General features: G+C 40.9%; 1 protein-coding gene across 1 annotated transcript in view; it reads right to left on the bottom strand.

Moving 5' to 3' along the window:
- Nucleotides 1-211: 211 nt before the first annotated feature.
- Nucleotides 212-12,874, bottom strand: part of nova2 (NOVA alternative splicing regulator 2) — an 83,744-nt gene continuing 71,081 nt past the window's right edge. The window contains exon 4 of the mRNA XM_073817476.1: nt 212-7,858. Coding sequence (XP_073673577.1) covers nt 6,836-7,858 — 1,023 coding nt within the window. The 3' untranslated portion in view covers nt 212-6,835. The remainder of the gene's footprint in view (nt 7,859-12,874) is intronic.

The raw sequence follows: 12,874 nt of genomic DNA on the forward strand, positions 1-12,874 counted from the left end.
CAGATTTTAGCTTTGGGTGGACAGAAGACATAACACCCACCCGGCCAAGCCTCTCACAAGCGGTCGCATTCGTTCGTTCATTCGCAGCATCACTCACGCAGCATGGCCCCTCCCCCAGACCGAGCACATGGTTTCAGGCACGAACTTGCAATGTGTTATTTGATGAAACTGAGTGTAGTGGGAGGTGAAGAATAAGACAACAGAAGACAGGTGATGGTAAAATGAACATTTATAATGACTGCTGTTGCTGTCGGAAAATAATAACCCTTAAATAAAAAAGAAAAAGAGAAAAGGAAAAAGGAACGACTTAATAGATATTAGCACTAAATTGCTGACTTCACTGGTAATCCACAAGTCAAGAAACACAACTCACTATTTTTTTGTACAAACACAATGCTACAGTTACATTAAATATTTAATACTTTTTTAAGTCAGTTAATGGATGATGTTAAAAGAAACCACTAAAATACTAAAAACAAAACAGTAATTCATCTTTCCAGTCATTCCCTTTTGTCTAGTTTCTTGATGCCATTTATTAATAGTGTATAGTAGTTTGAAAATAAATAAGCTCATGAAGGGTTATCAGAAAACAAAGCTGGCAGCATAGAAACATTAGATGTGGAGCTCAAGCATGGTTGAGACGCATGGAAATGATCGTTCGGCATCACAAAGAAACAATTTCGTCTCGTGAACAGATGCTGCAATGGTCAAGACACCTAATCGACACGTAATCACAATTTTACACTCGACACGTCTGATATGTACAATGAGATTAGCAACTACCATCAGTTCAAGTATGAAAGCTACGCTAGTCTTAGTCTACCTTAGCGGTTAGTAGTGATTAAGCATTGTTTGGAGGGGCCGGATCCGAATTTTGACCTCCTGACGGTCTCGCAAGTGCTAAATCGTTCTTTCTCGGAGCTGCTTTAGTTTCGTTTACTCCACACTCCACAAAAGCGATTTTATGCTGCCAGCCCCATTACGTTGAACACGTTTCTGGTTACAGTTCAACCAAATCTGACAGATATTTACAATGAGAGAAAATAATGAAATTGTGGAGGAAACAGTTTGGATCTTATGATTTTTTTTCTTTTCTTTTGCGTGTCTTTTTTATTATCATTATTTTTTTCTTTCGTCCCCAATGATGACTTAAAAAAAGAGAAATAAATCCAATCATCTCAACTAGAATTGCACAGTCTCAAAAAGGTTTGGAGATGGAATGGAGATTTTAAGTCCAAACAGTTGATGAACATAGAAGGGGAGGAAGAAGGTCAATAAAGTTCATGAGGGGTGAGAAGTTCAAAGTTCAGAAGACAGAAGATGGCTGCACGGCTGACGTTTACACACTCCTCAGCTTTTTTGAGCATGTTTTTTTTACGCTAAGGGAACCAAAAGAAACCTGCCGTTAAAATGGATTTTTTCATTTTCTTTGCTTGCGCTTAATGTTTTCCATCGAGAAAATCAAATGGTGAGACTCTGGGGGTGAGGAGAGTGACAGTGCCCCCCAACATTATGGCACACAATCAGTGATGTCCTGGAGGTTGAAGAGATGACAGAATTAGGAAAAGCAGTTTATGAGAGGTAGCCAGCCGTGTTTTTACCGTGTTAATCCAGGTCTTGCTTTTACTGCTCGCTTTTTGGGTAATGTTGAGGCGTCATGACTGACATCATGTTATGGAGAAACATGCTGGCTTCATGGGTGCGTCCAATGGATGTCCAACATACAAGAGAACTCAAAAAGTTTGGAATGGTACTGTTTTTGTTTGGCACTCAGGAGAAAGTCTGGGAGGGTGTGAGGGGGAGGTCGGCAGAAGAGTGGGGAGTGGTTGGAAAAAAGGGGAGCAGTGAAAGTGCAAAAGGGAGAAAAAGGGAGAGTAAACAGGATACATATGAATGACATTTTTGTTATACTTGGTCTAGGTTAGAGAGTGTCGTACAAATAAAAACAGGAAAATAAAAAAGAGAACAGAACAGTGATATGACAAATGTATTCTAACATTGCTGGTGCTTCAATGGGTACGAGCTCAAGAGTGACCCCGGCTTGTCGTCTTCTGATGGCGTGGGGTGGGGTGTTGGACTGGGGGGCGTGTGGGGTTTGGGAAGAGCGACCAGCTCTAGCCGTGCGCCCACATAAAAGCAATGACCTTCTCGACATCAGCTAAACCATAAGTTTGCATTCATCTCGTGTGAGAAACCGCACAAAAAAACGTAGCAACCATGACTAAGCACAGTGCAATTTGGACTGCAAAATCAACAATATTCACGATATCAGAGATGCCCTTTTTGGCACTTATTAGCATTAATAAAAAACACTGTCAAAATAACGATTTCTGTAAAAACTATTTCAGCTTCGAAACATCTAGCCAATCCTTTCTCACGCAAACTGTAGCGGTATGACGTCATCGGGAAGTCCCATCCCTTGCCGTTATTCGTGGAGGTCTGAGGTAAAGGATTCAAGCGGTGTCTTATCTGGGGTGGCGTGAAGCGTAAGAGAAGTATAAAGTGCATATTCTCGCGAGAATGGGTCAAGCTTCATGTGCAGTGATGGCAGAACAAGCTAAAGAACAGAAGCCTAATGATGTTAGTACTGACACAGCAAACACAAGCCCTAAAATCATGATCGAAAGAGTGATATGCAAACTTATGCGGTGTGGTGAATACATTCACGGCCATGTCGCTAAATTAACCCAACTTTTCCCCGTTAGAAATTATCACAAAACATTGAGAAGTCTGTACAAAATGAGTGCTATCGATATGACGCTGAATATGACCATGACTATGAATGGTTTTGGTTTCTGTGGCCTAGTTTTCATGGACAACAAAAACTCCAGCTTGGTCTTAGCAAAACTAAAAAGGTAAAAAGGTGAAAAAGCTAATTTAATAGCTCGAACTGTTGTTGTTGCCATGCAAAGATTTGTCCTCAAAAATGAACGCACATTGCCTAATTCTTTTTTTTTTTGTACGATTTTTTGTCGTCACTTTTTTTTTAAATCCACGCTTCACTTGGTATCATGCAATATCAACGTGCAAAAAAAGATAACATCTATCTTCACAAAATACATTTTCAGAACTATAAAAGGCTGACTTAAGAATGCTGATAACTTATAAAACTTTAACCATGCTAAGCTAACTCGGCAGTCTTCTAGCCCCAGGGGATGCGTGTTAACGGCCACATGGCACCCTGCTTTTGTTTGGCCTACGAGATGAATCCCACTCTTCTTTTGAACAAGGACTAGTTAGTTTAAGGGGGCAGAAAACTCTCAACCTTATAGTGCTAACGTCTATTTTTTGCTTCTCTAGTCATCCCCGCTAGTTATACCTTAACTGTGGCTTGTTTGGCACTTTTCACATTTTTTTCTTCTTTTAAATTACAAAAGTACGTTTGCTCTTAACTAATGGTGTTTAAATCACATTTAAATCTGTAAAGATCTATTTTGGCACAGGTTTATTTAATCCATTGATATAGCAATTATTATCAATGTAGCATTTAGTTACACCTCTTACAACTACCACATCCTGCTAAATGACTGACCAGATATGTTTTTAATCTTAAATTTTAGTACATCACTTATTCAATAGCAGCATCTTCACAACTTAAAAAATAGTATATGCAAATCTACTCAACATCTAGGTAAATCCAAAGCTCCTACACAGACAGAATAAAAGGACAAGACATGACGACATGCTACTACGTATATTGCTTTCAGTACTCATCACATTTGATCTATTTTCCCAGTTACTAACAAAAAAGGAACAAAACAGAGACCCCCCTCCCATATGTACTTTTAGTACTGAATACAAAAACAACAAAACACAAAGCTGCTCCTTGACACTATGTTGGCACCTTTTTATAGTTTTCACATTGAATTGTCACAGTAATATCTTGCTTTTTATGTGTCTTGAATCAAACGGCAATGTAACCGTTTTTTTTTTAACAAAACAAAATTATCTGGGGGATCTACCGAGACTGGTTCAAGCTCTGAAGTGTCTGATGAAGTACTGCATCATGGGTAAAACCGAACGCACAGATGCACTCTAAAATGCGGAGGCGCCCGATTGCCATCGCTTCCTCGTCTTGATCTCCAAATCTGAACTATTACTTCCTGTTGTTTGAAAATTGCACCTCAACAAAAATGTGCAACTACCTTATAGTAGAGTACCTGGAGTCAATCCGCTTGTTAGACCTCCTCACCTTGGGCACAACTGATAGACACATTCATATCTATCCAAACCTTTACACGCATATACGCACACATGCACACCATACAAACACATGGATGGCTCGTAGTCCCTTTTTGAAGGTGTGATGTGCGCGAACGTGATCTACTGCAAGCGTCTAGCTCTACTCTGTAGGCGCATCTTCCCTTTCGCGTCGCCGTTGTTTCGTGAAAGGGCAAGCAGACATGCACTGTTACACCAGACATCGCCACCCATGGAGAGATGTGAGAGAAAAGGGGGTCTCTGGGTTGATGTGTCAGAATGGGGGTGCACGAAGGTAAAAAGGGGTGTTGAGAAGAGGTGAGGGGAGGTGATGGTTTTTAGATGAGAATAAAGAAGCCTCCTTACCAATCGGTTCAGATTTACTCTCCCTGGTGCTCCAATAGCAAAGGAGAGGAAAGAATCATAACTTTAGTCACAAACTCGTTGGTCTAATTCTTCTTTGGGAAATGCGATAATAAGGAGCAGTTTGGTATTTTTAAGCTCGTTCCAGCCGGTAAAGGATCAGAATAGTTTTGGAGTTTAAGCGTACAGAATATACCATCCTCTGCCCCTTCACGATAAATATACACGGTCAGCTGGCGGGTAGTTAGTGCACAGTTGGAAAGTTAAGGTTGGATACTGCAACATGATGCCAAAAAACTGGTCCGAAGAGTCTGGCCTCAACCTAACAAGCCATCCAGGTTTCCTTTCCGCCCTACATTAAGCGATACCTTGACTCCGTGGAGGTTGTTATAAATATGAGACGTTCCACATGAGGACTTTCCATCATGGTGATGCATCGATGCGATAACGATATAGAAACCCTGACTTTTTTCGGCCTTCCATCATGGCCTCCACACTTCACAGTGCATTAAGACGAAATTCAGTGTACTCAGATTCAAAACAAAAAGGAAATAGGACCTTATTAGCAGCACGTACGTCGCACATGGGTCGTTCGGATCTGCACAGGACGATTTTCACATGGGCAGCCCGTACTAGAATTAGATTTACTGGTGACTTAGGGCGTATGTTGTGTTACGTCCATGTTACTAAGCAGCCTGTGCAGATCAGAATTTGTTCGTAGTTGTTCAGTAGTATGTGTTCATGAAACGCCTCAGAGCTCTGAGGGACAATTTCTGATTTGATATGAAATATCTACGCAAATTTTCCAGCAGATTTGCGAGGATATTCGACTGCAGCGGCTCAAAGTGCACAATCTCTCACGCTGCAGAGAGGGGCAGCGTAGAGTCAAGACGGGATATGTTTTGGGACGTTACAGAAGGGGATTGGCTTTCATATAAAGTCGTATTCTGATACACTCCCTTGGACTTGTGCAAAGACCTACATTCTCGTTCAGTAGATATGTGAATAAATTGTCTAGTCCCATTGTGATTTCAAGTCTGCGTATGTTTAGTTGCATTTTCAGCATTTAAATCTGGTAAAAGGTTGCTGAGGATGTGTGTGTTTTGTATTAATATCACTGTACAGTACATCTGCCCCTATTCTCTCTGTTGGTGCCGACGGTGCAGTTATCACTGGACGTTAAATAAGACATATATTACTTGGACACACGATTCAATCTACTTAAATAAAAAACTAAATCCAAAATATTGTCTTTACATTCATGTCAACCTGAATTCACAGATTAAGAAAAACAAAAGGAAATACCTCAGTCCTTATGGGTGAAATCATATTAATAAATAACGTTGATGGTGATGATAATTTGTAATAATAATAATAGTAGTAGTAATAATCATAATGATAATAATAGTATTTGTATAAACACCAGACCTCGAATCCCATAGAGAAATGCCACACAATTTCTAGGAGCTCTGGTACGAAAGATTCAGGTGCGTTTTGCGTCCTGGCCTATGTCCGCAACATGATCTACAAGCTTCCCTTATGCTAACAACATCTGTAGTGGCATGCACCTGGTCCGACTGGAACCCCAGGTCAATGTCTAGTGGACGCTGAGAGACCCTGCAGCAGCCTCGCATCCCCTGCCCTATCCTGCCCGGCGTGGGGCAGGGTCGGGCCGGCTGGGATGGGGAAGGCTGGGGCAAGGGGGGCTGGGGTGGGGTATGGGGTATCACAGACTGGGGGGGATATATATAATCAGTCTCAGGCCCTCTTAAAGAGAAGGCATGGGCGAAAGGGTAGGAGTTAAACTAAGGACAAAAAAAAAATAAAGAACAAAAATCTGTCAGCTAGGAGGGGATGGGGGTGGGGAAAGGGCCGATTCCTGGGATTGCTCCACCCCATTGTCCCCCATCCGACCACCTTGCCCATCTGCTGGGAACTGCAGCGCGGCAGCATGCCAGGTTGAAATGCCATTCACTGCTGTCCAGAAAAATGCACAAATAAAAACCAAAAACAAAAAAAGAAAAACAAAACAAAATCAAACAATAAAAATCCCGAACTTAAGGATTGAACCCATATTTACATTTTACACATTTTTCTTTTTCAAATTTTCCACTTTGAGAGGAATTTTTTTCCATTTTCTTTTTTTTTTTAATACTGAGATTTTTCCCACAAAGAATGTGGCTGATTTTCGTCGATACTCGCGCCCTCCATCTTTCTCTGTATCTTCCCCATCCCCCACTCTTTTTCTCTCCTTTTTTCATACTCCCTGTTTTTAGCCCACCTTCTGCGGATTGGTGGCCCTCACACCCTGCTCGTATGTGATTCGCTGGCTGATAAGATATTGGGCTGCTTGTGTGGCGGCTGGCGATCCGGTAATGGTAACTTTACGGTTTCTGGTGCCAGGAACAAACTCTCCCTTTTTGGAGATCTGAATGCGGGCTCCCGTCAGTTCTTGGTACTCCACAAGCGTTTTGCCTCCCTTGCCCAAAATGGCGCCCACCAAGTTCTCCGGCACAGCAATCTCCACCACATCTTTGGCCCCCTCGGTTAGCTTCTCGGTGGCCAGGAGGGAGCTTGCCACCAGTGGGGAAGCAGCACTCAGGTAGCCGTTGGTGGCTCCGGTAGCTGCGGCGAGTGAGCCTAGTGTGAAGCCTCCCAGGCTGGTCGCCGGATGGCCGGAGCTGGTGGATGCGTCGTTGGCGTAGGAGGCGAGCAGGTTGGCGGCCGCGGCTGCGGCGGGGTTTGCACTTGCGGCCACAGCGGCGAGGACTCCTGAGGCAGCCGCAGGGTTGAGCCCTAGGCCCAGGGAGTTGGTATTGTATCCATAGCTGGCTAACGTATTCAGCGCGGATGTGATAGCCAGCAGGTCGTTCCCTGAGAAGCTGGACATGGTGGTGGGGAAAGCGCCCACTCCAGCCAGGCTGGCCTGCCCCAGGAGACTGGAGGCCGTGGCTGCCGCCGCAGCGGCAGCAGCCGGCATCACCTCCGCCGAGTTGGCGTACGGGGAACCGGTGGGGTTGGAGTTGGCCACAGGGCCAGAGATGTTGGAGTAGCTGATATTCAGGCAGCTGCTGCTCTGCGGGTCCTCCTGGATCTTCTGCACGATGATCTCCACGGCCTTGCGGTTCTGCTCAGGCTCCCCGCTGATGGTGACGACACGCTCCTGCAGGTTGATGCCTTCGGGTTTCTGTGAGAGCTGGACCCAGGCGCCGGACTGCTCCATGACTGCCTTCACCGTGGCTCCGCCCTTGCCGATGATTAGCCCTGCCGTGCTGTTGGGCACTATGAGCTTGGCCTGGGGAGAACATAAGGAAAGAGGCCGGTGTCAGTTAATGAGTCACTCTCCAGCACTCTTATGCTAGTTTAGCATGCACCATTTCTCAGTTTTGGGATTTAAAAGTTGCAAGTATGGTTTTTATCCACTGGGAGCCCATTAGTGGCAGCACAGCCCAAATGTCTTTGAACACAAACAACTATTTTTGTGGCAACTGCACCCTTATGTATTAAAAACCAAAGCATGGACTTTTTACAGCAAATACTTTGTTTCAAGTTGCCTTTTCATCAATTGCCGTAACATTAAACCACAAATCAAGTTACATCTAACAGATGAGTTTAATCTAGTCATTTAGAGGAACAGCAGCGTAGTGTTCTCACAAAGTAAGTTTTAGACAATGTCTGCAAAAAACAATTTCCTCATTGATAGAGGGAGGAAAGTGTAAACAGTGGTTACCATGGTTTCTTCCCTAACTTAGAAAGGCTTGCTCCTCTGATCAAGCAGTGACTCATGCTGGGTACTTTTTACCAAAGCTTCACACAGAACATACTGATCTTGTTAAAATGTTGTTAAAAGCACTGTTGCTAAATGTGTTAATTAAGATTATCTTGGATTTCTTTGCTAAAAGTATTTGAATTTGTTTCTGTGTACGCAGTTTATATATTATGATCTTAAAGGGTCATCAGATGCACATTATCAAGTTGGTATAATTCTTTAGGGTTTTCATGAAATGTCTGACACATACTTTGGTTAAAATTCCTCAATGGTCATGTAAAACAACACCCTTTTTACCTTGTCAAAAACAGCTCTGTTCACAGCTCCCCGTTTTGGTGCATGCCTCTTTAAATTATAATAAGCTACTCCTCACCCCGCCCCTCTCTTCCATTTTTTTTCTCTGCGTATACTTTGTGTATTCTGGTTCAAGACGAAGTTAGAGTATGTTGAAAAACTCTTATCTCATTTTCTCTTCCAACTTTATAGTCACCCTACATTTCTGTTTTACCCTTTTTTTGTAAAGGGCATTTGATCTTCTTTGCACATTCACTTTGTAAACACTGGGTTGGTACTTCTGCAGCGATGTAGGGCGATTTTGAAGTTGGAGGAGAAAATAAGATGGGAGTTGTTTGACATACCCTAACATTTGAGGTTAAAAAGTATATAAATTGTCATTATTTTTTTTTTTAGAAAATAACCAATCATTTTGCTAGATAAGACCCTCCTTCCTTGGCTGGGATCATTTAGAGCCCTTTGAAGCTGCATTTAAACTGCATTTTGGATGTTTAAACTTGAGGGCACCATAGAAGTCCACTTTATGGAGAGAAATCCTCAAATGTTTTACTCAAAAAACATAATTTCTTTATGACTAAAGAAAGAAAGACATGAGCATCTTGGATGACAAGGGGGTGAGTAAACTATCTGTAAATCTTTGTTCTGCAAGTGAACTTCTCTTTTAATGTATAAGGGAAACTCTGTATTTTAGTTGCTGAGACTGGTCACCATTTTGAGATCATAAAATGTTAAAATAATATGTGAACCTGGACCACAAAACCAGTCTTAACGGTATTTTTTTTTTAAATTGAGATTTATACATCATCTGAGAGCTATATAATTGATGTACGGTTTGTTAGGATAGGACGATATTTGGCCAAGATACAACTATTTGAAAATCTGATATTTGATGCTGTCAAAAAATAGCCTGGCTAATGCCAAACCACGTCATGACTTCGTCATGATTCGTGGTCTAGGAACCACATGTTCATTTTCTCGTATTTGAGGCGTGGTTTACAAATGCCCAGAGCCGTTTATTGGGCGCTACGAATGTCTATCAAATGTGCCTGTGCGTAGCTCATAGCCAATCGTTTCAATTATACCGGACGACGTACGTAGAGCGACAGAAATTCGACAAGGAAGAAGACGAAGAGTTTTGACTGAGGACAAAGTTATGCTTCATAAATTATTTATCAATCGTAATTCAACACTGACTTTTAGCATGCATTTGACCGAACTGTCTGCTTTTGTCTTTATTTCCGATTACATAAGTCTCTTATACTTTATACTTATACTGTTATAATGGCTAATATTGTTCATTAAAACTGACATTTAACAAAAAAGGCAGAGTTGTGCTTGTCATGTTTAATTTTATTATACATAGAGTAAAGTTGTATTATACACAGTGCACATATAGCTAAAATCACATATTAATATGTTTTATTATTTTTCAAATGAGTACGAAAAGAGAGTTGTGGTTTATATTTTGAAGAAAACAAAGAGGCAGTGGTGTTTTATATCACTTCCTTTTATTGCAATTATTGTTTTGTAACGCGTTGCATGAAACACATTTTTGTCGCTATTAATATGTTTAACGTTAAATGAAATGGAAAAGAGGCAATGCTGTTTGATATAAAATATTTTGTTTGACTGTAATGTTGTACATTCCCTGAACTACGTTTTTGCAGCTATTAATATGTTTAAATGAAAACGAAAAGAGGCAGAGGTGGTTGATATCATATTTTGTCTTATTGTAAATACATACAGTGAAGCAGTGAAGATAACCATAGAAAAGGCGAGCTGACTGACGTTACCAAGTGCACTGCTGTTCCATTTGTAGAAATACAGGACTTGCATCCTCACGTCCTCGGGAGTTCGTACTCCCAAGTCAAACTTCCAAGTCCGAATTTTGCATACTTGGTATTGAGAAACGGCCTTGTGTGTAACTATCTAAGGCTGCATCGAAAGATAACTTCGCGTCTGCTGCCATGCTGGATCCATATTTATAAACAAACTGCTTCGGTGAGTCGCATAGAAGGCGTCATCGTCTTGCTGCTCCCTCCCCGTTCTGTGATTGGTTCCGTATCTGAGGTGAAAATTTGGTCCATGGTTTCCAGGCTGCCTAGCAGCGTGAATAAAATCGTGCTGCGCGCAAGGCAGCATGGGGAAACCCAGGCTAGTAAAAAAAATCTAAATATTGAGAAAATCACCTTTAAATTTGTCCAAATTAAGTTCTTAGCAATGCATATTACAAATCAAAAATTAAGTTTTGATATATTTACTGTAGGAAATTTACAAAATATCTCCATGGAACATGATCTTTACTTGGAATAAAAAATATATATAATTTTGACCCATACAATGTATTTTTGGCTATTGCTACAAATATACTACTTAAGACTGGTTTTGTGGTCCAGGGTCACATATAAAAGAGTTTGAGAAATTTTGTTTCTAAAAGTTATCTAGAATGTTCAAAATATTACAGTTGTGTCACATTAGGCAGACTGTAAAATATCACATGTGTAAAAAATTCTGTAGGTATTGGTTGGTAAAACCATTAAAATCATTTTTGATAATTTCAATACAGCTTAGATAAAAAACAAACAAAAACAAAAACAAAAAAACATTATATAAACTTAAATCCAGATTAAAAATGTTGCCTTGGCAATTAATTAAACAAGTTGGAGTGCTAAAATTACTAAAAATACAAATTAAAAATATAAAATATATATATAAAAAATATATAATAATATTAATAATAATAAAAATGCCAAAACAACATATTTTTTAAATGATTAAAAAAAATAAAAATAAAAGCCAGTTCAAAATAAATGCTATCATAAAGTATAAATACTACTAAAATGACACTGGATTATCTGAGATACGAAACACAACAAAGACGAATAAAAAAGCAAGTAAGAGACAGGAAGCAGAAAACAAAATTATATACAAGAGAGGAAAACCGCAGCACAGATGAGCCCAGTAAATGATGCATTAGAAGATAAATATAAAGATGCTTGTGTGTTTTGTTCTTGTACTTCCTGAGCTGTGAATCATTAGGTAAAAAAGAGGCTCCTCCTGAAAAGCATCGACTCCCAGGGGTCAGTGTTTCCATGGAAACTCAACTCCAGCATTCAAGGGGGACTGAAAGGGAGTCGGAATGATGCATAGCAACCAACCAACCAACCGCCCTCCCACCCCCCACCTTATATGCTCACAACCATTCAAAACCTTCAAACCACCAGCTACTGTGCCATAATACTGCATGTGCACGCATGTACACACAAACCCAACAATACTCGATCGTCTGCGAGAAAACATCGCACACTTTTTGAATTTCGTCCACGTAACTTGACATATTCGCTCATTAATTGAACGGAGAAATTAGCGTGTGATCTCTTTGATCATTGCCGGATACATCTACGTGCCGTAGCATTGTGAGAAAACAAAATATGCGGTGTGGTGTTCGCTTTGACAGTTAATTACTCTGTATAATGAAAAGCTCCAGCCCTCCGAAAGCGCTTTGACAATGCTGGATTCAGAATATTTGCACTGTCAAAATGACAGATAGAGAGATGAAAATGGTAAAAAGGGGAGACGAGAGGAGCGGGTAGATGTGAGCGAAGAAGGATGTGTGTCTGTGGGGGCGTGTGTTTGTATGTGTGTGTGTGTGTGTGTGTGAGTGTATATGAACAAAGCGAAGGAGAGACTAGAGGAAAGGAGAGAGAGCGAGAGAGGTTGAGGAGGGGGTGGTGATCGGCTCAGCCTTTACGTTTGTTTCTTTTGTGAGCACTTTCGTTCTTTTCACTCTTTGCCTCAAGGTCTGCTGAAGCTCGCTGCCCACAGACATGTCTTTACAGAGGCTGTTTAGCCTTGCCACCGTAGCTCGAACTCTCTCATTCAGCTCAGCCGAATTAGCATAGAAATGAAAAACTGCCGACAGGAAATTTCATGGACTCCTACATTCACCTTTTATCTTGCTAGAATAAACAGAAGCATGTATAAGGAACGTTTTGAGCTTAATAATTGTATTTATGATTCGCGAATGCAGATTGTTTTTGGCACCAGAGACAAACTGTGATTGATCAGTATGTTCGCAGTGCAGTCCAAAGGTCTGAGACCTTCAGTGAAAATGCATCTGTTTTGCTAAATGATCTATTAGGAGATTAAACTTCTGACCTTTTGTTCAAAGGAGTTCAAAATCTTTTTAGAACTTTTCAAATTGAATCAGATTTTAAAGCTCAAACTTTTGGATTCCACTGTATGACT

Source organism: Garra rufa, chromosome 14 (assembly GCF_049309525.1).
Source record: "Garra rufa chromosome 14, GarRuf1.0, whole genome shotgun sequence".
Taxonomy (NCBI): domain Eukaryota; kingdom Metazoa; phylum Chordata; class Actinopteri; order Cypriniformes; family Cyprinidae; genus Garra; species Garra rufa.